The 23050-nt window shown below is 41.5% G+C and overlaps 3 protein-coding genes across 3 annotated transcripts; all 3 read left to right on the plus strand.

Moving 5' to 3' along the window:
* LOC116263646 (cysteine-rich receptor-like protein kinase 8) lies at positions 1–1228 on the plus strand. The gene is made up of 3 exons (XM_050080373.1): positions 1–188; positions 666–816; positions 935–1228. Exons 1-3 carry the CDS (start codon positions 1–3, stop codon positions 1226–1228), a joined length of 633 nt encoding a protein of 210 aa, XP_049936330.1.
* Positions 1229–3083: 1855 nt separating this feature from the next.
* On the plus strand, positions 3084–22909 carry LOC126410502 (uncharacterized). The gene is made up of 20 exons (XM_050080374.1): positions 3084–4723; positions 5472–5576; positions 5670–5833; positions 6278–6488; positions 6638–6875; positions 6993–7143; positions 7365–7604; positions 9275–10724; positions 12179–12295; positions 12396–12562; positions 13046–13256; positions 13332–13569; positions 13929–13996; positions 17181–18764; positions 19714–19827; positions 19913–20076; positions 20552–20762; positions 20892–21129; positions 21697–21847; positions 22464–22909. The coding sequence occupies exons 1-20, from the start codon at positions 3127–3129 to the stop codon at positions 22749–22751; spliced, it is 7707 nt and encodes a 2568-aa protein (XP_049936331.1). The 5' UTR covers positions 3084–3126; the 3' UTR covers positions 22752–22909.
* Positions 8964–15139, plus strand: LOC116263647 (cysteine-rich receptor-like protein kinase 15). Its single transcript, XM_031643380.2, has 7 exons — positions 8964–10724; positions 12179–12295; positions 12396–12562; positions 13046–13256; positions 13332–13569; positions 13929–14079; positions 14614–15139. The coding sequence occupies exons 1-7, from the start codon at positions 9281–9283 to the stop codon at positions 14845–14847; spliced, it is 2562 nt and encodes an 853-aa protein (XP_031499240.2). The 5' UTR covers positions 8964–9280; the 3' UTR covers positions 14848–15139.
* Positions 22910–23050: the final 141 nt, after the last annotated feature.

Consider the following 23050-nt stretch of genomic DNA (forward strand, 5'->3'; position numbering starts at 1 on the left):
ATGGGAATTGCAAGGGGAATCCTTTATCTTCACCAAGATTCTCGACTCAACATCATTCACCGGGATCTCAAGGCTGGCAAAGTGCTGCTAGATGAGCAACTGAATTCTAAAATTTTCGACTTTGGATTGGCAAGGATTTTCAGTGGAGTTCACGGGCAAGCAACTACCAGTGTTGTTGTTGGCACATAGTAAGTTCAAGACTACCATGAACCTTAATAGTTTTATTGTACCTCATAGTCACCAATATTATTTTTCTTGTTTATCTTAACTTTTCAAAGTCCGAGTTATATGGCCTTGAACACTGTTTGATCAACGAGTCAGTTCCTCGGTTCCTGCATTGATCTAAAGGGGAACATTGTCACCTCTTCTAGAGACAGATATAATATATGACCAAACAACTCACAGGTATTGGTCTGTCAAAATTGGGACTATAGCCTTCTTTTGATCTCATCTCTTCTGTCAAATTAAAGAAGAAACTTGCAACTCTGAAATTCTTTCTAGAAGGACTGGGAATCATGAAGGTGATCTGTGTAATTATGTGGCCTTTATCTGGTTAGTCCAGTAGAGAACCTGTCTTCCCCCGAATTGTAAACTGGAGGTTCTGTAGAGCCCTTTTCATGAAGCATCTGCTGTCTTCACTTATGTTCAAGCCTTTCTTATTTCAGCGGATACATGGCTCCAGAATATGCCATGGGTGGCGTGTTCTCGACCAAATCTGATGTCTACAGCTTTGGTATTTTGTTGCTGGAAATCATCAGTAGCCATCTGAATGCAAGTTTTAATGCTACTCATGAAGCTCGTAGCCTTGTCGGGCATGTAAGCTTCTCTCTCTCTCTCCCTCCCTCCCTCTATCTGATACATTCATATAGGCACACACACACACAGAGAAAACCAGAAGCTTGCTTTCTTACTTGAATTAATAATTGGTAAGTAGGCGTGGAGCATGTGGTGTGAAGAAAATGGGAAGGGGTTCATCGATCCAGTCCTGAAAGGAACAAGTTCAAGTAAAACTGAAACTATAAGATGTATGCAGATAGGCGTGCTCTGCATTCAAGAAGATGCTGCAAGTCGGCCTACCATGTCAACAGTGGTTCTCATGCTTGGCAACAACTCTTTGGATCTTCCCTTGCCCAAGCAACCTGCATTTGTCCAGGGAAATGGTGCTGTCGAATCCTGTCAAGTGCTTTCTTCTGGTGTGGAGTCTGCTACTTTTAACAGTGCGAGGTAAAGGCGCCAAGCATTTTGTATGAATCAAGTTAATTGCGGTGCGTATGGTCGGCATCTTGAGTTTTGACATACAAGAAAGTGCAAGAGTTGAATACTTTGGCATCTGATTGCATAAATTTATGAAGAAATCTAAGAGTCTGCTTCGATTCCTGTTTTTTTTCAGAAAAAAATTGTCATTTGGAAATAATAAGGTTAAATGCACGCTAATTTTAAATGTTCTTAAAAATACACTGTTTGTCTGAAAGGTTAGAGGCTACATGTGCATCCTCCTTGGTGGCAGAAAAATGTTTGGTGCTTTTGGGGGAAGAAATTTGAGAGAAATGGTAAGATTAGCGACTGCATGTGAAGTACATGGGTGTGCTTATTAAAACAAAAAAATTATATTTAAATTGGTAAGCAAGTGTTGTATCGTGATAACATGGATTACATAAGTAATCAATTGCAATTTTAGGGTTCGATAGGTACCAGATACCTAGCCCAACTCAAGCCTTAAAAATGAGCACTTGGTTGGCTCGGTTTGACATGATAATTTATTTTTTATATTATATGTACGATTAATTATATTTATATATTAAGTTATATTTTAAAAAAAAAATTCTAACGGAGCTTGGTATGATTCTCAGATAGTCAGTTTATAGTCATGTCCTAAGCTCTACCCAAACCTGAGTTTTTTAGGGGAAACCTAATTTGCTTGTTTAGTTTTCATGGAAATCTTGTTTTGGCACGTGCATAAAAAATTATGCAAAATATTTCTGTCTAAACAAAAAAAAAGATTAAAAAATTGTGTAAAAGTTAAAATGTCTAACATGTTCATTATTTACTTGAACTCCTATTATAGTGGCCACGATTGTGCAACAGTCATGACGTGGAAATCTATAATATAATATTTTTATTATTTATATATTAAATTATATTTACAAATATTTTTTATTATAATCAAGGGTGAAGGCTGGAGTTTAAGATGAAGGTAGTCAAAGTTGCAGTCCCAAGCTTGACTTTTTATCAAGTGCCCACCGCTAATTTGCTTGTTTATTTTTCTGTGAAGCTAGTTTAACTGCACCGACCAAAATAATCTTTGTTAATTTTTTTTTAAATACATAAATAATAAAAAAGTTAAAACCCATTACTTTATCCAAAAAGTACCCGCAACTCGTCTTTTTTTTTTTTTTTTGGTGGCCTTGATTGTTCAATGTTCGCCAGTCAAGTCAAGCAAATTTTGTTTTCACGCGCCAGAAAAAAAAAAAAGGAACGATCGTGGCCACGTACATGCCTTATCTCCATGATGAGGACAAGTGCGGATTCCTTGCACATTGAATTATTAGGAAACAACAAAATTCAAAAGGTAGGATGGGAAGGAGCAACGGTGGTTTCTTCTTCTCTGAATTGTCGGCCTATCGCACTAGTATTCACTTGTTGACCTTCACCTTCTTCGCTGGGGCTTCTTATAAATAACATTTTTTATTTGATTGTTCTTTTAAGGATACACTGCCTTGTTTAACAGATTCAAACAATAGAAAAACAGCAACACAAAAAAATTGATTTTTCACTCCAAAATAGAACAGAGGATTCCTTCACCATAAAAGACTTTACATCTTTTGGGAGAAAGTTACAAAGCACGGTACAAGCATTCATCAATTCGGAGACCAGGCATTTTGCTTACTAAAGTTGAGATCCATTAAATAGTCCTTACAAGGGATTAGGTTGATCAATCCAACACGATCTTGAAATAGAGCTACTACGCAACATCGTGGAAGCAGCCATGAGTCCCCACAAGATCCTGTACTTGATAATACATCCACCCAACATGGTGGAAGCCGCCATGAGTCCCCACAAGATCATTGTTCTTGATCGCTAATCATTGCAACGACGTGGCCATGGAATCCACCATCGATATTTAAGATGGCAATGTGGAGGGAGAACAGAGATCACCCAGTTAAAGCTCCCACTAACCGGCATCCTTCCTCCTCTCCTTTCCTTCGGCTTCCAATCACCGAAGAATTTTGTCATCATTCACAACACGACGGGGTGAGTGGTAACATCGGAGCAGCAATGGCCAGAACTGCCTGCTGCTTCATCTTCCTAATTGTCCTTCTCCTTCCACTTGGGCTTGTGGACATGGTGCAGAGTCCCTTTTGGTTATGCGGCCCTGAAAAGTACGAAACCAACAGCACCTTCGACCGCAACCTCCGCCGTGCGTTGGCTTCTTTAGTAGCCAACGTTTCGCTCACCGGCTTCTCCAATGCGACGGAGGGCAGGAACCGGGACCAAGTCATTGCCACCGTTCAGTGTCGAGGTGACCTCGACGGTGAAGCTTGTCAGGGCTGTGTATCTGATTCTACCACAGAGTTAATCCAACGGTGTACCAACAGCAAGTTCGCTTTCTTTCTCTTGCAAGACTGCCTCCTATATTACCGCGATAGACCCATACCTCAATATTACATGGTTATGCCTCTCGCCAAAGCTGGAGCTCTGCCCGATCCCCAAAGATTCAGGCCCATACTCATTTCCTTCTTCAACAACCTCATCCGTTCCGCTATCACCAACCCTTCAGGACGCTTCTTCTGGGGCGACAAGTTCCATTACACAAAAGACATTACTGTCTACTCCACAGCACAGTGCATGCAATCCATGGGGCCGCACGACTGTAAATCTTGCTTAGACATGGCCTTCATCCAGATGCTCAAATCTGTTGCTGGCCGTCAAGGAGGTGCAATTTTCTATAGAGCGGTCTGCCTTGTAAGATATGAGACCTACCCCTTTTTCACTCCCTCTTCTCACAACATCGATCCTAGCAGCGTCAATTTCATCTCATCTAACTGCTCCCTTCCAGCATCGACCAATATGACTGGCACCCTCTTCCACAGAAACCTCAAGGTTCTGCTCACTTATGTGACAGAGACGGGCGCCGCCTCTGGCTTCTACAGCGACACCGTCGGCCTGGGCTCCAACCAAGTCTACGGCCAACTCTTATGCCGAGGCGATGTTCCTGTGGAGGATTGCTGGAACTGCTCAGCCCAGGCTTCTACCAAGATCCTCGAGTTGTGCCCCAACAGTAGAAGTGCAATCATATGGCTCGATCACTGCCAGTTGCGCTATTCGGACGTGAACTTCGCCGGTGCGGTGGATGTCTATGACAGGGCATGCGAACCAGCAGTGGGTAATGCATCAAGCCCAGCGACCTTCAATCATGATTTGGGAATCCTCATCTCCAACCTGACCTCGTTGGCGACGCAGCGCCCTCCCGTTCCCTTTTTTGCTACAGGAATTTCGGTGCTTCCAGACTCGAAAAGGATCTATGCGTTGGTGCAGTGCGTGAGAGACATACCTGAAGACCAATGTCGATGGTGCTTGCAGAATGCCAGCTCCGATATCGAGAGATGCTCTAATGGGAAACAAGGCGGTCGCATCCACAGGGGAAGCTGCAGCTTGGCTTTTGGAGTTGAGCCCTTCTTTTTCGTCGATCCAACGCTGCGTTCACTTCGTCAGTCCAATCGTGGTGAGTTGCACTCTGTCGGTGGAATCGCATTTTTAAAAATGATTTAAAATCCCAACCATCTGCTCGTATTGGTGAAAGGCTGTTACCGTTGTGAGACTTAATGGCTAATTTGTACCCAGAATAGCTTCATGAAGCCAACTGGTGTTTGTGATGTCAGTGTCAGTCGTATTTAAAGGTGTAACTTGGCAGATGATGTAATCTGTCTTGTCTTCATTAATTATCAAGACGCCAGGTCCTGAATCTATCGTTGCATGAGTTTTGCGTTAGCCTTCCTTGAAGCACCGGAAGCAAAAGAAAAAGGCCAAAAAACAAAAATCAACTGCTTACAGGTGACAACTTTGGGAAGGGACTAATTTTCTTGCTGTTAAGGACTTTTTTTTACGATGAAAACAGAGCATCAGATCTGCTCTGTTTATTAGCTACTGCAACTGTATCTTACTGTATATGTTTTGTCTGCCTCCCTACGTTCATTTTAGCACTGCTTACTCCGAGGCCTGGTGATGCCTCAGACTCTCATTGTCACCTTGCCTTAGATCTACAGTAAATTTCATGTCTTACTAAGCTCATTTTTTCTGCTTAAAATGAAGAAGAAAAACTGTCAACTTGATGAGTAACTAGGAGCACGTGAGTCACATCAAGGCCCTTTTTGGCTCCGTTTTTCTGGTGAAACCTTTAGGAATGCAAGCATGTCACCCAATAACCAACTACAACACGTACAAAAAGCTCATTTGGGCATTCATTAATGCAGGGAATAAGCGCTGGTGGATAGTTGTCATTATCAGCATCATATGCGGACTAATGTTAGCAGCAGCCTGTGCGTTGTGTGTTGTTTGGAGAAGACAGCGAAATTCAAGTAAATTTTTGCATGTTTGAACAGCATTATAGGTCCTCTCTTTCGCTAAAGTGGCACAACTTTCTTGATTGACTACCTCTTATGGCATTTCAGGGAAGAACTATAAAGAAGCCTCTCCGGTTGATATTGGGAGCATAAAGGAGAACGAGGAAGACTGTAATTTTCCCCAAATCGACCTAAGGAACATACAACATGCTACAGACAATTTTTCGGAAGAAAATAAGCTTGGAGAAGGCGGATATGGTCCTGTTTATAAGGTAATTGGACTTATCGTAGTTCACTTCTCCTTGTTATTCATTGATGAAGAGAGCAACTTACTGTATAGAGGTCATCATGTAAATTGTCAAAGAAGATATCAATTTCTGAATTTCCTGATATGGGTCGCGATCTTTTTACCATTATTAAACATGGATTTACAGCTTTTATCATTCCTGCACCGTTCACTATCCCAACTGAACTGAAATGAGGAGAGTCATGCTCTTCTTCAAGAAGGCTTGTGACTGTAAGCCGGTCTATAGTTTGATGGTTCAATTATATGAGCTGTTTTTCAAAATTAAGGGCAAAAATTTCGCCCGAAAACAGAATTTTCCCCACAATAAGCAGCATAATCTGGTTTCCCCACAATAAGCAGCATAAACTGGTTACTGCTGACTCTCGTTAGAATTACAGATAGATAACAAGTAGTATTGTTTTTTAACCAGGGAAAGCTTCCCAGTGGACAAGAAATAGCTGTGAAGAGGCTGTCTGGAAACTCCGGGCAAGGTGGAAGGGAGTTCAGGAATGAAGCTAAGTTGATAGCGAAACTTCAACACTCAAACCTGGTTCGGCTCATAGGCTGCTGCTTGGAGAAAGGGGAAAAGCTGCTTGTTTATGAATACATGCCCAACAAAAGCCTTGACTGCTTCCTTAAAGGTTAGGCGCAATTTCCTTCTACACAAACACAGAAAAATTATGCTTGTATTCTATCATAGGATTACAGTCAAAGATCTCTAAGAGAGGTTAACATGCAAACGTAATCTTTGTGCGTTCTCAATCAAATTAAGCATCATGGCTAATTGCAGATCCAGAACAAAGTGGGTTGTTGGGTTGGGAAAGGAGATTCAATATAATAATGGGAATTGCGAGGGGAATCCTTTATCTTCATCAGGATTCTCGGCTCAACGTCGTCCATCGGGATCTCAAAGCTGGGAACATTTTATTGGATGGGCAGATGAATCCTAAGATTTCCGACTTTGGAATGGCAAGGATCTTCACCGGAGTTCACGGCCAAGCAACTACCAGCGTCGTTGTTGGGACATAGTAAGTATGAAATTGCTTGAGAAGAAGCCAGTTGGAACACTTTTATATAGAAGTCGAATGAACCATTGAAATTTGGATTGTTGGACAACTACTCAACTGACGCTTTCTTTCTTTCAGTGGGTATATGGCGCCAGAATATGCTTTGGATGGTATCTTTTCGACCAAGTCCGACGTCTACAGCTTTGGCGTTCTGTCATTGGAGATCATCAGCGGCCAACTGAATTCAAAGTTTCAACTTTCTCATTCAGACGAGAATTTGATTATACATGTCTCTCTCTCTCTCTCTTTCACATACGCGTTTATTAATTTAGTGGCAATTCGTAAGCGTAAATAAATTAGAAGGTATAGGCATTTCACTTGTAGGAATATTGAAACTACACGTGTTCATCTTCCATCTTGTTCACTGTAGGCTTGCAATATCTTCCATGTTTAAATCTACACTGAACGCAGATAATTTTTCTTTCCTCTAAGGATCGTCTTGACATGCAGGCCTGGAGGTTGTGGAGTGGAGGAGATGCATCAGAGTTCATTGACCCAATCCTCAGAAACAGAGGCTCAATAAATGAAATGGAAAGATGTATGCACATAGGCTTGCTCTGCATTCAAGAAGATGCTGCAAGTAGGCCTACCATGTCAACAGTGGTTCTCATGCTTGGTGACAAGTCTGTAGATCTTCCCTTGCCCAAGCAACCTGCATTTGTCCAGGGGAATGGTACTGTCAATTCCTGTTAACTACTTTCTGCTGGTATGGAGTCTGTAACTTTTAACAGTGCAGGGTAAAGGTACCAAACATTTTTGTATGAATCAAGTTAGTCGCGATACGGTATGATCAGCATCTTGAGTCTCGATATGTGGTTGTGTTGTAAGCTCACTACGTCCGCATATGTTTGTGTTGATCAATAAAGTTATTTTATCTGCTTCTACTATTCAAAACCTGTCCATGCATGCGGCTGGAGCTATTGCGCGACAGAATGAAGCACTTAATTACTTGGGAGCTTTTTCATTGAGACGTGAAAATTTGCAGTAATTGATCTCTGCACTCCTCCGTTTCAGTACTTGGCATCTAATTGCATAAATCGATTAAGAAAGTTAAGGGAGTTGCCTCAACTCCTTTTTATTTTATTTTATTTTTTTCAGAAAACCGATTGCAAAGCCACGTGATTAGCATTTGGAAATAATAAAATTAAATACACGTAGGGATGTCTATGTATCGAATTTGAATTGGATATATTCATAATTGTATTGATTTTTTCGGATATTTTCATATTTGAATTGGGAATCAAATATGAACAAAGAAAAATCGTATTCAAATCAGTCTTTACATTTATATTTGAATTTGAATTTTGAACTAAATTTAGCTGATTTTCAAAATGTAAGAGCATTAGATATAGGATATTTGGTTAAAAATAAATATGATCTGAATTCGTGTCTGAATTCAATCGAATGCTTATGTGTATCTGAATTTGAATATGATCAGATGTTACTTTTTAAATGCGAATCTGATCCATCATATCCGATTTTTCATAAAGATTTGATCAACTATCCAGTTCAAAACAAATATATTGACATCTTTAAATTCACGCGAAGTTATAAATTTTCTTGAAAGTACACTGTTTGTCCATGATCAGCTACGTTAAAAAAAAAAATCTATAAGTTTATTTCTAACAAGGGCACTGCTAAATTAATTAAAAATTGTCATTTTGCCACATGAAAAAAGAATATATACTTTAACTATGTGAACATCTGACTTTCTATTTTGATATATAATCTTTTGGCATGCATTAGTATGACTTGACTAATATCGACATGAATAAAAAGTTCAACTCTTTTATGTTTATGTATATGATTTATGGGTAACGACACATAATTTTTCTTCTCTAAGGGTGAAAGAATTAAGAACCACATATACATGGAAGCCATAGCCGCCCTCCTCCTGCTCCCACTACAAAACAGCATTTCTTCCTGTTAAATCATTTTCAATCAAATGATACAGCGTAAAGTCCAAATTTTTCCACAATAACAACGTAAATTAACTGTTGGAAAATTCATATACGTCAAACTTTTGATTAAAAAAAAAAAGTACTGGATTTAGCAAATGCTGCAGACCAATAACATGAGAATCAGCCAAGAAATTCAGCAACAGATCACCCCGTCCCCATTATAACCCCTATAGAACCTTCCAAGGAATTAGGCCGCCCCTGTCGCTCTCGTCGAACTATCGATCTCCTTCCAGCGGCAGGCTGCTTGACAAACACCTTCCCCTGTATATCGAGGGATCGCTCCATGATCCGATGCTTATCAACACTCAAGTAGAGAAGAACACAAGCGTAAAGAACAGACCCACATTCTCCTCCTGATCGGCTCCAAAGTTCCATCGTCCGCCACCTGTTGAACTGCAGAGAGCCATGAGAACTGCAGCGTGGGGCCTCGGTTTCCTTATCATCGTCCTCCCGCTGGTTCTTGTCCACACGGCCGAGAATCCCTTCCCACTCTGTTCGACATCAACATACAGAGCTGACAGCACCTACCAACATAACCTGCAAAGCTTGCTGGCCTTTCTGGTAGCCAACGCCTCCATCACCGGATACTACAATGCCACTGTGGGCACGGGCGGCGACCAAGTCCAAGGCCTGCTCCAGTGCCGCGGCGACCTCGACGGCGAAGTTTGCCAGATCTGTGCCTCTGAAGCTGCTTCCCGGATCGCCGAAACCTGCCTCTACAGGATGGAGGGTCTGGTTGCCTACCACCTCTGCATCCTCTACTACTATGACGCCAATTTCACCATACCCAAATTTATAACAAACTTTGCCCTACCCAACCCCAGCGCCATCCCCGATCCTCAACAGTTCAAGCCGATGCTGTCATCCTTCTTTCATGGCCTCGTCGTTTCCGCCACCACCAACCCCTCCGGCCGCCTCTTCTGGGGAGACAAGTTCAGGTACGCCGGTCATGGGGTGACCGTCTACGGCACGGTGGAGTGCTCTCAGTACTTGCTGCCGGAGCAATGCAGATCATGTTTAGAGGAAGGCATTGCTCGGATGCTCAAGGATTACGCAGACAGACGCGGAGCTGCGGTTTACACCAGGGCGCAGTGCTACATAAGATACGATACCTTCCCTTTCTTCACACCTCTGGTGCCGACTCTTGCCCTCAGCAGCGCCCGCTACATTTCCAAGAAATGCTCTGCTGCGAGTAACAATATGACCGGCACCAGCTACCACCGAAACCTGAAGGCTCTGCTCCTCTATCTCACCGAGAACGGGCCTCTCACGGGCTTCTTCAACCAAACCATCGGCCAGGGCGCCGATCAAGTCTTCGGGGAAGTACTCTGCCAAGGCGACGTCTCCGACGACGTCTGCTGGAATTGCACGGCGCAGGCGTCGGCTATGATCCTTCGGCTCTGCCCCAACAGTAAGCAGGCGATCATATGGCTACAGCATTGTCAGTTGCGGTACTCGGACCGGAACTTGCAAGGCACCATGGATGTTGGGGACAGCGCCTGCCAGCCGGACCCTGAGAACGCACCGAGCCCCACAAGTAATTTCGATCAGACTCTGAGCGACCTCATCAGCTATTTGGCTTTCAACGTGAGTCAGGGCTCTTCTGGTGGGCTCATGTTTGCCACGGGGGCCGCCATTATTGCCAAATCTCAGAGGAATTTATATGCATTAGTCCAGTGCAATAGAGATATCTCCGCGGACCAGTGCGGTCGGTGCCTACGGAGTGCTGCCTCTGATATTGCAGGATGCTCCAAGGGGAAGCAAGGTGCTCGCATCTTCAAGGGTAGCTGCCGCCTGGCTTATGGGCTGCAACGCTTCTTTCTTGCCCAGCCAATGCTGATGCTGCCCGGTGAGTCCAAAGGCCGTTTTTTTTTTTCTTTCTTTCTCGGCGAGCAAACGCCAGAACTCTTTCTACCAGCCACTTAGTGGCAGCTCTTAGAAACATTCGACTAATGACAAGAAAAAACGAACCAGGTCTCTTTCACTCTTTGTCACCAAAATGAAAAACTTGAGTCCATCTTGGGATGCTTTTAAATTTTGTTTTTTAGAACTTTACTTACAGAACAGCGTCTAATTATTGGCCGAATGGCAAAAAGGTACCCCAAAATTTGAAACTTTTCTGCCGAACTAAGGAACTACCAAGATGAAAATCCTAGGATCTGGCAGTGTCTTTGTTTTCTGTCCAAAAGTTTTGCCAAGCTGATATCAACTACTCGGAAACATTGACTCTAACGCAGTATATATGGTCATCGTTCGGAAGAAAAAACTCTTTCCATCATCCCAAGGGCACAAATCCGTGGTTGGTAAGGGGGGCCTTCTCAACATAAAGGCAAAGCAGAGTAAATGAGTAATGCTTTTATTTAGGAAGGCGAACCGCCCAGAATTTTCCAGCCAGCACCGGCATGGCCGGCCGCTGTGCTTTGGCTGTTGGACTCACCATGTGTCCTTTGACAACTGACGAGGAGCGCATCGAAATGCTCAAAATAATTTTGATAAGATAGAACCCTTTTCTACAAGGACAAAAACGCATGGTGAAAAAACACCCTTTCTGAAAGACAAAAATGATCTTCACACACTCATGTGTGATGGGTCGAACACTGAAGACTGCGTCTACTGAACATAGACACTCCGCGACCAGATAAATTTTGCTGGAGCCTGGGAAAATGTTGTTGTCGTTTTCACATAGCACGCGTTTCCCCTGTTCCTACTCGTTTTTCTTCACAGCTTCTTTGCAAGGTGACCTGTCAATGTCACCAGCTTTGTGTCTGCTCCTTCTAAATTCATCCAGTTTATAGAGAATTTTCCACTGGTTGGGAGGTTCAATTTTCCAGTCTTCGTCTAACAACATAGATGTGGTGCAATAGAGTTGCAACAAAAGGAAGTGCCTATTGTGCTCAAAAAATCACCGCTGTTTCATAAGTTCTTTAGATTTCTTTCATACTACTGTAGCGATCCCCATTGTGAAAAACCTTGAAATCTACTCTTTCCTCAGCTTCTTTACATGTTTTGATGGGATTTTGTGGGAAACGAAAAATGGCTTACGAAGTTTCTGCAAGCTTTTTAAGTTAATAAAATATTAGCTTAAGCATGAGGAATAACTGATCTAGGAAATAGTTTTCTATTTTAAATAGGAAGACTGCATCTATACTCAAATTTAAAGCATGAACTTAAGATATAACTGTATAAGAAATTCTGCACTTAGCTTTCACTTTGTCCTGCTTTGCCTTGTATATTCAGTTTTCCCAGTTAATTATACCATGCCCTTATCAATAACAAGCTATAAGTATTCTCCTTCCAATGCAGGGAAGCGTGATCGTAAGCCTTGGTGGAATATGTTTCTTGTCCTCAGTCTAATTAGTTTAGTACTCTTGGCAGCAGCCTGCGCGTTGTGCCTGCTTCGGATTAGAAGGCGACATATAGGTAAATAACATAATGAAGCCCGAAAGATTAATTAATACTACATCGTGGTTGGTGCATGCTGTACTTATCTTTGTATCCCATCTTCCTACGATTCTTGTAGCTAAGCTAAACCATAATATAGAAGCTGATGATCATGATGCTGGAAATGCCACCGAGGAGGCAGAATATGATTTAACACAGATCAGCCTAAGGGCAATAGAAGAAGCTACCAACAATTTCTCAGAGGCAAATAAGCTGGGAGAAGGTGGATTTGGTCCTGTCTACAAGGTAGCTGGAATACGCCTGGGCCTTTTTTCTTTTTTCTTTTTTTTTTTGTCAATAATATAATGAAGGCAAGTTTCTTGGTGGAGACCAACTCCTTAATTTAATAATTAAAATTCAGAAAAATGCATTTTTTAAATATCGAAATATGTATAACAGGTGCTTCGGAAACTTTCGTTCGATGTCTCACCGTTATCATTGTCCCCTACACAATTTTGAAGACAACCACAAACTATTCAAAATGCTTCCTCTTCTTTTCTGCTAAACTAGATATATAGATCAGGGATGTACCAAAGATCTAGCTGAGAAAAATGAGAGCACAAATCACGTTTTGCTGATTTACTCTTATCACTAGCATCACCTTTCTTAAGGTAATTTGGGATCTCGATTTGGGAACTGTAGAATTTCCCCGCAATAAACATGAGCAGGATGCGATCTCATTCCATCTCCTGGCGGACTAAGAAATGGCAATTTGTCTCCTGCAAACAGGGGAAGCTTCCCGATGGGCAGGAGGTAGCTGTGAAGAGGATGGCTAGAGCTTCTGGGCAAGGCGTAAGGGAGTTCAAGAACGAAGTTAAGTTGATAGCCAAACTTCAACACACAAACCTGGTGAGGCTCATCGGCTGCTGCTTGGAGAAACGAGAAAAGCTGCTTGTTTATGAATACATGTCCAACGGAAGCCTTGATTACTTCCTTAAAGGTTAGACATCTATTGCTTTCACTACACTGAGAGAGAAAGAGAGTCCAATCAAATTAAGATCATGGCTACTTGCAGATCCAGAACACAGCGTATTGTTGGACTGGGAAAGGAGATTCAACATAATAATGGGAATTGCAAGGGGGACCCTTTATCTTCATCAGGATTCTCGGCTCAATGTCGTCCATCGGGATCTCAAAGCTGGGAACGTATTGTTGGATGGGCAGATGAATCCCAAGATTTCTGACTTTGGAATGGCAAGGGTCTTCACCGGAGTTCACGGCCAAGCAACTACGAGCGTTGTGGTTGGCACATAGTAAGTATGACCACATTATTTGCTGAACAGAGTTTTAAACATTTACCTCTTTGCGGTTGTTTCTCTTTTTTATTGAAACCTTCCGCGGTTCTACTTTGTCACTACAGAATGATTTGGCAAGTATCCTTCGCAGCTTCTTTGCCAAGTACCTTTTATACTCCTATAATATAATTCAGCAGTCGACTAAGGCTTCATTCTATCTAATCTCTACTTCTTCCTTATATCTAAAAACAATCCAAGTTTTACACGGAAATTACAGGTGTCGTTAAATTTGAACTGTTAGATACCTTTGTGAAGGAAATTAATTGTGGCAATATAAATTATTTGAGAGTACTCAACCAGCTTTGCCTTTCTTTCAGTGGGTATATGGCGCCAGAATATGCTTTGGATGGTATGTTTTCAACCAAATCTGATGTCTACAGCTTTGGTATTCTGTTATTGGAGATCATCGGCGGCCAGCTGAATTCAAAGTTCCAACTTTCTCACCCAGACAAGAATCTGATTACACATGTAATTCTCTCGCTCACACACATTTTTAAACTAGAAGTTTTATTATGTAGATGGGGTTAGATAGAAAACTAATAAGTTCTCAACCTTCATAGAGTAACAAAAACAAGTCAAGTTTTCAAAAAGTTCATCGACTTACTAACTCTCAATTCAAGTGGTAAATAGAAGAGTTTTAAACTTGTACTTGTTTTCTATTACTCTCCAAAATATCAGGGTCTTCGAACATTACATCTACAATTTTGGTCTTGCAATATATATTTTTGCAAATGAATACAAATCAAAATTTTCCATTGTCGACTACTAGAAAAACTTGTTGGTGCTAACAAGGTTTATTATATTTTCGATTACATGGAAAAATGATCTACTGAAGCATCAAGTAATAATTTATATGGATTTCACTTGCAGGAATAGTAAGAATGACATGTGCATTACTTTATCTTCCATCTTTGTTCACTCTAGGCTTTCATCTTTCAAGCTTGAACCTATACCTGATACAGATCTTTTTTCTTTCCTGGAAAATTCGATATTGAAATGTAGGCATGGAGGCTATGGAGTGAAGGAAATTCTTCAGAATTCATTGACCCAATTCTGATCAGAAGCACAAGCTCAATAAATGAAATGCAAAGATGTACGCAAATTGGCTTGCTCTGCATTCAGGAAGATGCAGCAACTAGGCCAGCCATGTCAACTGTGGTTCTCATGCTTGCAAACAATTCTTTACTTCTCCCCTTACCCAAACCACCTGCATATTCCCAGATTAGTACCTCATAATCGTGCCAAACCCTTTTTTCTCTTCCGATATCTTCTCCTCAGCCAAGGTAGGCATCATTAAAGATTGACTGGATATCACCATAGAACAGTCCTTGCATATCAATCTCATTGGAGTAATTCAGTAATTTCCGTATGTGAAATGTTTTCTCGGTCCCCTTCTTGTGTCTCATTAAGTGGATATATGTGTCTCTCTCTTCCTTTCCTAGTGAGATCAATCGCATAAATGGTCGTAACAAAGATGCGTGTGTGCGTGTGTGTGTGTGGGTGTGTGTGAGAGAGAGAGAGAGAGAGATCACCACCTAATTGGCTACTGCCTGGCTCTATTTGGCACTTTTGCTATGTGGAATATGGGCAATGGGGACCTTGATGTTGCAAGGGTTGTATGGAAGTTGGCTCTTTAAGATGGGAGTCTTTTAAAATACAGCAGGAGGATTGTTCTTTAATTGGAGCAACAAATTCTGCAACTCTGCATAAATTATGTAAAGTTTGTGTATCACCATAAACTATCCGCAAAGTAGATGGACCCAAATTGGATTTTCTCTTATAAATGGCCCTACTGATATGTGATTAAGAGGAGTATTTCATCCAGCGGCTCCTTCGATGAGGGATGAAGTTCCCCCAAGGTGGGGGGATACATTTAAATGCAAGTAAAATCGTTTAGTTGCCTCGTGTGCTTAAATTTCCTCTGTCTAATAATTTTCTAAGGTTAATGGATAAATATTTCTTGTCTGCTAATCATATTTAGCTCTCATAATCTGCTAGTGGCGAGAGAGAGTTAAAAATATTATGCAAGCATTTTACCAATAACTAAACGTTCTTCAAGGGAATGGAAGTAATGGAAGGCCACTATGGGTAGTGATCGGTTTGATAACCTTGTCCCATTTGCCAGATGGTGCATATGGTTGTGATCACAATCATGCCATCAGAATTTTTTTCATAATGCATTCAATTTGATTGACCGACGCCTTAGAGGGCACGAAGTGGGCGGACATAAAATTGGAGAATGCGTGAGAGCAGATTCTTTAGGAGAGTGATTCTTTGCATAAAGATCTACTCTTCCATATTTGCAACCATGCATGGATTTTGTTAATTACACCTCCCCAAGAAGCACTGCTTACACTTGAGATTTAAAGAGGAAGATACCAAATTAATATGTGAAACAGTTTTTATCGGATGTTAAAACTTTTTTTTTTCCATATCCCACTTTCTGAAGCAGTTTGATAGCATATCCTATGCAAACCTGATCTGTTGACATCCCAATTAACAGATTTTTTTTATAAAGACAAACTAAAAAAAAAGTGACTAATAATCACTTGTTAAAGAAAAACTCTTACCTTCCCAAAAAAAAAAAAATAAAGACTTCCCCTCCATGCGGACGTGAGAGCTTGTGAGGACTTGTGTGAGAAAGAGGCAGAGGGGTCTGAGTCTTCTCTGTCACGTCAAAAAGTGGCCATGGAAATGAAAGGGCGGGACCGAAAGGAGACTACCAGCTCCATTAACGACCAAAACAAGAAAAAATGCAAGAAGCCTTTTGACTCAGCGACGAGTCCACAATGAAAAACATATCACGAAAAAAGCAAACGATTATGAATAAAGAAGGGAGAAGATTTATGAAATCCGCAACAGTTTATGTGACTACACACCGATGGAATTCGTTTTTCTTGCACCAAAATTTCATCATACCGTTTTCCTGAAATTTATCACTTGTACAAAGTTGATTTATCACGTTGAGATCTTGGATTTGGCGAAATGGGATTCTCATTTTCTCTAATGATTCTTATGATTCTGGACATTATGAATTCACCATATATATAGATATAAAACCCGACATACTCCCTGAACACGATCATGGTTGGAAACACCACCTTTTTCTTTCCTTGAGGGATGCCAAAAATCAGTAAGACAATACTTTATAATTTTGAAGCTTCAAAAAATAGGTTTCACGTAAGAAAACCACAGAAAAGTTTATTTATTGCAATGGGACCAAACTTGATAAACATATATTGAGAGGGACCCAACTAAATGATCAATGGGAGACTTGTTAGAAAAAACATGATCAGATGTGAAAGTGTTCCGCTTTCACATCTTTCGTTTTTCTACATATATACTGACTCCGGTCTACTGATCCATCGGGTCCCATGCTGGTCCTGTTCTATTCTGAGTCTTGAGACCTTCCATGAATGTCGATTTGATGGAACGAGCGACAAATTTGACCAACATGCGTTTAATCTTCCACTCTTCGACAAGGAATGGATGGTGAGTCGACGACGTCACGACGAAGTGACCAGCGCGACGCAAATGGTTCGACGGAGACGAATTTCAAGGAACTTGAGGGGAAGAAATTTGGTGGAAACCCATTCATTTTCAGAAGAATTATGTCACCTGTCGGCTGATTCCTGGTGGTGGTAGCTCTGCTTCCTCCTCCTCCGTTTTTAATATTAGGAGAGTTGTGTCACCAACAACGTCGTTCGGTGAGCTTGGGATCATGGCTGGAGCAGTCCGCAGGCTCATTCTTCTACTTCTTTTCCTCATGGGGCTTGTTGACATGGTCGAGAATGTGCTGCCCATTTGCCAACCTTCAACCTACACAACTAACAGCACCTTCGACCATAACTTGCAGCGCCTGTTGGCCTCTCTGGTCGCCAACTCTTCTCTCACAAACTACTACAACACCACAGTGGGCAAGAGCGGAGACCAAGTTCACGGCAACATCGCATGTCGGGCTGACATCGACGGCGATGTTTGCCAGATTTGTGCTGCCGATGCGGCCTCGCAGATTGTCCGCTTGTGCCCAAACAAGAGGGAAGCTCTCCTTTCCGCGCACCATTGCATCATGTACTACTTCGATGCCAACTTCACCATACCCGATTGGGTCGAGAACATTGCTCTTCCTAGCCCTGGAGCTATCCCTAATCCCAACCAATTCAAGCCGCAGCTCTCGTCTTTCCTTCAGAAACTCGCCGCCTCTGCCATCGTCAACCCTTCTGGCCGCTTCTTTTGGGGCGACAAGTTCAGGTACGAGAACAAGACTATCTACGTGATGGTGGAGTGCACCCCGTTCTTGTCACAGGTTGCTTGCAAGTCGTGTTTAGAGGAAGCCATTGTTCGGATGATGAATCGTTATGCAGAAAGTGTTGGAGGTGTCGTTTACAATAAGGGTGTCTGCTACGTGAGATACGAAGCCATGATTTCTTTCTTTCCTCCTTTATTACAAACTATTGACCTCAACCGCGCCAATTACATCTCGAGAAACTGCTCTGCAGTGGCACCGATCAACATAACCGGCACCGCCTACCACAGAAACCTGAAGGCTCTGCTCGTCTCTCTCTCAGAGAAGGGGCCTCTCACGGGCTACTCTAGCCAGGTCTTCGGCCAGAGCCCTGACCAAGTGTATGGGGACTTTTTGTGTCGGGGTGACGTCTCCGACGACGTTTGCTGGACTTGCGCGGGGCAGGCCTCGGCCAAGATTCTGCAGCTTTGCCCCAACAGTAAGAAGGCAATTGTATGGCTGGATTACTGCCAGTTGAGGTACTCTGACATGAACTTGGAAGGTGTTGTAGATGTGAACGACAAGGTCTGCCAGCCGGACCCTGTGAACGCACCAAGGCCCACAAGTTTCGATCGGACTCTGAGAGACCTCCTCTCCTCCTTGACTTCCTACGCGACTCATGAGAACTCTTCAGTGCCCCTGTTTGCCGCAGGAACTTCCAAACATCCTGAGATATATGGATTGGTGCAGTGCAGCAGAGACATCTCTCCAGAGCAGTGTGGAAGGTGTCTGCAGAATGCTGTCTCTGATATTGCAGAATGCGCCAACGGAAAGCAAGGTGCTCGCATCCTCCGGGGTAGCTGCCGCCTGGCTTATGGGACGCAGCCCTTCTTTCTCGGCCAGCCAATGTTGGTGTCAATCGGTCAAGGTAAGTCCATGAGCCATTCCTGCCCTTTTTCTTTTCTTTAATTCGCTTAAGGTCGTAGTCCGAACTATTTGTTCAGATAATTAACAGTAAACATGCTCGAGATTTGAAATTCTCAGTTGGTCATTTGGAATATCCTAGGAAACCAACCACTTCATAATATAGGCCAAGTTAATTAGTACTCCTATTTGCAGAATTTATTCTAAAACCAGTGACACATTGCACAGAAAAAACTAAAAAATTGATCAAACTATTAAGCTTGGAGCCCACCAGAGGATCTAGTACCCAAAGTCCGCCTTCAATTTGTTTTTTTCTCTTAGAAAAAATGTTGCGCATATAACCCACCTGCAGATTACCTCCTTGGACAACGAAAGTATGACCATTTCTCTTTCACTTCATCAAGAAAGTCAAAAAACACGAAAACCTGTAGTAATAACAAATGACAACTTTAGCTGCTGTTCTCAGCAATCATCCCCCACCTATCGGGCTACTTTCTTCTCCCTTCCAATTTCCAACATGCCCTACATTTTTCATTTCCAGCTGCTATTGTTTGTGGTGATATGGAGAGGCACAGGTTTCATGCCAATGTGCCTTAGGCCCCATTCTTAGCTTAGCGTCTACATTCTTCATTTCCAGCTGCTATTGTTTGTGGTGATATGGAGAGGCACAGGTTTCATGCCAATGTGCCTTAGGCCCCATTCTTAGCTTAGCGTCAAGAAGAAGTTATGTAGGAACATTTTTCTACGTTCTCTAGTATGGTGACTGCATCTATAGTACTCATGTTCAAATTAAAACCAGGAACATAAGTTATAATTCTGGATAGGAAATCCCCAATTAATTAGTTGCACTCTCCCTGCTTTACCTTCACGATGCATTACGTTTGCAGATTTCTTAATATATTATCTGATGACTTCAAAAATAACAAATTATAACTAATCTCCTTCCTATGCAGGAGAGCATAACCATAAGCCTTGGTGGACATTTCTTATCATCGGTGCGACTAGTCTAGTACTCTTAGCAGCCGCCTGTGCACTGTGCCTTCTTTGGGTCAGAAGGCGACATTTGGGTACGTAAACTTAATGAAGCCAGAAACATTGATACTTAACTTTTCATTTAATCTTGGTTGGTGTTGTACTTAATTATCTTTGTAGAAAAGCTGAAATATAATGTAGAAGCTGACGATGATGTTGGAAACACAACCGAGGAGCCAGACCATGATTTGCCACATATCAGCTTATGGGCAATACAGGATGCTACCAACAATTTCTCTGAGGCAAATAAGTTGGGAGAAGGTGGATTTGGACCTGTGTACAAGGTAGCTAGAATGCCTTGGTTTTTCCTCTGTCATGTTAATCAATAATAGAACGAGAGAAAGTTCCTAGTTGGAGGCCAAACTTCTTCTTACTTAAATTCCAAAAGCAGAAAAAACAGTATGTTCTAGAATTTCATATATGCATTCTGGGTGCTTCGGAGTCATTTGATTCCTCATCTTATCATCATCCTATACAGCATTTATACAGAACCTATATCTATGGAAACGGTTCCCCTCTTCTTTTCTGCTTGGCTAGATAATACATTATTTTATAACATTTAAGGGTTGGGTCAAAAAGTTACTAACTTTTCTTAAGGTAATTTGGGATCTTATTTGACGATTGTCACGAACCATGTGACCTGAATATGAAATGGGAAGGGGTAGCCAAATAGAACTTCTCTTCAATAAACATGAGCTCGGATGGACTTTTGATTATGTACGGGCTAATTAAGAAATGGCACTTGTCTTGCGCAAACAGGGAAAGCTTCCCGGTGAGCAGGAAGTAGCTGTGAAGAGGCTAGCGAGAGCTTCTGGGCAAGGTGTAAGGGAGTTCAAGAATGAAGTTAAGTTGATAGCCAAACTTCAACACACGAACCTGGTGAGGCTTATAGGCTGCTGCTTGGAGAAGGGGGAAAAGCTGCTTGTTTATGAATTCATGCCCAATAAAAGCCTTGATTACTTCCTTAAAGGTTAGTCTGTATTTTCTTTCAACGCATAGGCCTAGACACACACACAGGTTAACATGCACTTCTAATCTTTGTATGTGCGCGTGTGTGTAAGAGAGCGAGCCTAATCAAATTATGCATCTTTGCTTGCAGATCTAGATCACAGTGTATTGTTGGATTGGGAAAAGCGGTTCAATATAATCATGGGAATTGCAAGGGGTGTCCTTTATCTGCATCAGGATTCTCGGCTCAACGTCATCCATCGGGACCTCAAAGCTGGGAATGTATTGTTGGATGAGCAGATGAATCCTAAGATTTCTGACTTTGGAATGGCAAGGACTTTTATAGGAGTTCATGGCCAAGAAACTACCAGCACCATTGTTGGGACATAGTACGTATTGCTTGAGGAGAGTTTGAAATTACCACTTGTCACTTCGCAGTGGTTTTTCGTTTTATTCAAAACTTCCATAATTCTGCATTGTCACCAAAGAGACATTTGCTAGGTCACACACTGAGCTTCTTTTCCAAATAACTATTAAAAAGTAGCTGTAGTGTGGGTCTTGATTCTGTCTAGTCTCATTGGTCTAAGTCCAGCTTCTGGTTTTCCATCTTTGCTATCCCACTTCTGTAAGCAGTAGTATCCTTTTCTGATCCTCCTTCATCTTGCTATTCTTTACTTTGTTTGTACAGCTATTTTCTGGAAAAAAAATGGAGACCTCGTTGCTCACATCTTGCTATGCATGTTAAGTTTAAATTTAGCAAGTTATATCAAGTTTAAATTTAGCAACTTATATCAACTTTTATATTAATTTAGAAGTACTTGGCTTCAGTCTGCCTAATCTTCAGTTCTTGCTTATGTCAAAAAGGAATGCCAGTTTAAAGTTTTATATTGAAGTGGCAGGAATCATTAAATTTGGATTACTGGACAAGTATTTAGCTGGCACTGCTTTTCTTTCAGTGGGTATATGGCGCCAGAATATGCTTTGGATGGCATTTTTTCAACCAAGTCGGATGTCTATAGCTTTGGTATTCTGTTATTGGAGATCATCTCCGGCCAACTAAATTCAAAGTTTCAACTTTCTCACCCCGACCAGAATTTGATTGTTCATGTATCTCTCTCTCTCTCTCTCTCTCACACACACACACACACACTCACACACGCACACAATCTTTAAACTAGAAGCTTTATCATATAAGTTGGACGACAAAAACTAATGTATCTTGACTCGATCAAATGAATTAAAGAAACAGAACACAAAAGGTTTCTTAGCTTTGATAAAATAAACAAAGCAAGTCAAGTTTCAAAAAGTTTTTAACTCCTCGATTCAAGGGATAAATGAAAGACTGAAATTTGACATGTTTTTTATTACTTTGCTGAAACCTGAGTGTCATGTTGTATAATTTTCGAATGTTGAATTCCTACTTTGTCTTGAAATGTATATTTTTCCAAATAAATACAAATCAAAATTTTCCTGTGTCATTTACTGAAACAACTAGTTGTTTTTTCCTTTTGGTGCTAACAAGTTTATTATATTTTCAATTACATGGAAAAATGACCTATTGCCAATTCATATGCGTTAAATTACCATTCATCTGGATTTCAACTTGTAGGAATTGCAAGACTAAATGTGTTTAACTTTACTCTAGGCTTTCATCTTCCCTGTTTGAATCTACAACTAATACATATCATTTTTCTTTCTTCAAAAAAATAATATTGAAATGCAGGCCTGGAGGTTCTGGAGTGAAGGAAATGTATCAGAGTTCGTTGACCCAATCCTGAGAAGCACAAGCTCAATAAATGAAGTGGAAAGATGTATGCAGATGGGCTTGCTCTGCATCCAAGAAGATGCTGCAACCAGGCCAACCATGTCAACTGTGGTTCTCATGCTTGGAAACAGTTCCTTAGCTCTCCCCGTACCTAAAGCCCCCGCTTATTCACAGATAATTAGTACTTCTGCACAATCAAGCCCACAGCTTTCTTCTTTTCCGATTGCTTCAGCCACGCCAAGGTAAACATGCCACTAATTGTTGACTCATGTCACTACAGAAGAGTGCTTGTCAATATCCTTGAAGTTAAGAGTAATTTCCATATGAAAAGCGTTTTTGCATTTGCTGTTGTTGTGTCTTTTAATAAGTAGAATATAATCTTTTATCTCCTCTTTAATTATTAAGATGGATCACATAAATGGTTGTAGCAAAGATGAGTGTTATGTGTGAGTGTGAGAGAGAGAAAGAGGGAGCACCAACTTGGCTGTCTCTAATTGTGGGTTGAGATATGTAGAAAGTATCGGCAATGGGGACCCCGATATTGG

This window comes from Nymphaea colorata, chromosome 11 (assembly GCF_008831285.2).
Source record: "Nymphaea colorata isolate Beijing-Zhang1983 chromosome 11, ASM883128v2, whole genome shotgun sequence".
NCBI lineage: Eukaryota > Viridiplantae > Streptophyta > Magnoliopsida > Nymphaeales > Nymphaeaceae > Nymphaea > Nymphaea colorata.

Excerpts from the sequence above, each read along its gene's own strand:
- LOC116263646 (XM_050080373.1), top strand. The coding sequence starts at position 1 with ATGGGAATTGCAAGGGGAATCCTTTATCTTCACCAAGATTCTCGACTC. Across the intron at positions 189-665 it reads AGTGTTGTTGTTGGCACATA|CGGATACATGGCTCCAGAAT; the intron begins GTAAGTTCAAGA and ends TTCTTATTTCAG. Across the intron at positions 817-934 it reads CTCGTAGCCTTGTCGGGCAT|GCGTGGAGCATGTGGTGTGA; the intron begins GTAAGCTTCTCT and ends ATTGGTAAGTAG.
- LOC126410502 (XM_050080374.1), top strand. The coding sequence starts at position 3,127 with ATGGCAATGTGGAGGGAGAACAGAGATCACCCAGTTAAAGCTCCCACT. Across the intron at positions 18,765-19,713 it reads GTTGGTGTCAATCGGTCAAG|GAGAGCATAACCATAAGCCT; the intron begins GTAAGTCCATGA and ends CTTCCTATGCAG. Across the intron at positions 19,828-19,912 it reads GGTCAGAAGGCGACATTTGG|AAAAGCTGAAATATAATGTA; the intron begins GTACGTAAACTT and ends TTATCTTTGTAG.
- LOC116263647 (XM_031643380.2), top strand. The coding sequence starts at position 9,281 with ATGAGAACTGCAGCGTGGGGCCTCGGTTTCCTTATCATCGTCCTCCCG. Across the intron at positions 12,563-13,045 it reads GATTTGGTCCTGTCTACAAG|GGGAAGCTTCCCGATGGGCA; the intron begins GTAGCTGGAATA and ends TCCTGCAAACAG. Across the intron at positions 14,080-14,613 it reads ACAAGAATCTGATTACACAT|GCATGGAGGCTATGGAGTGA; the intron begins GTAATTCTCTCG and ends ATTGAAATGTAG.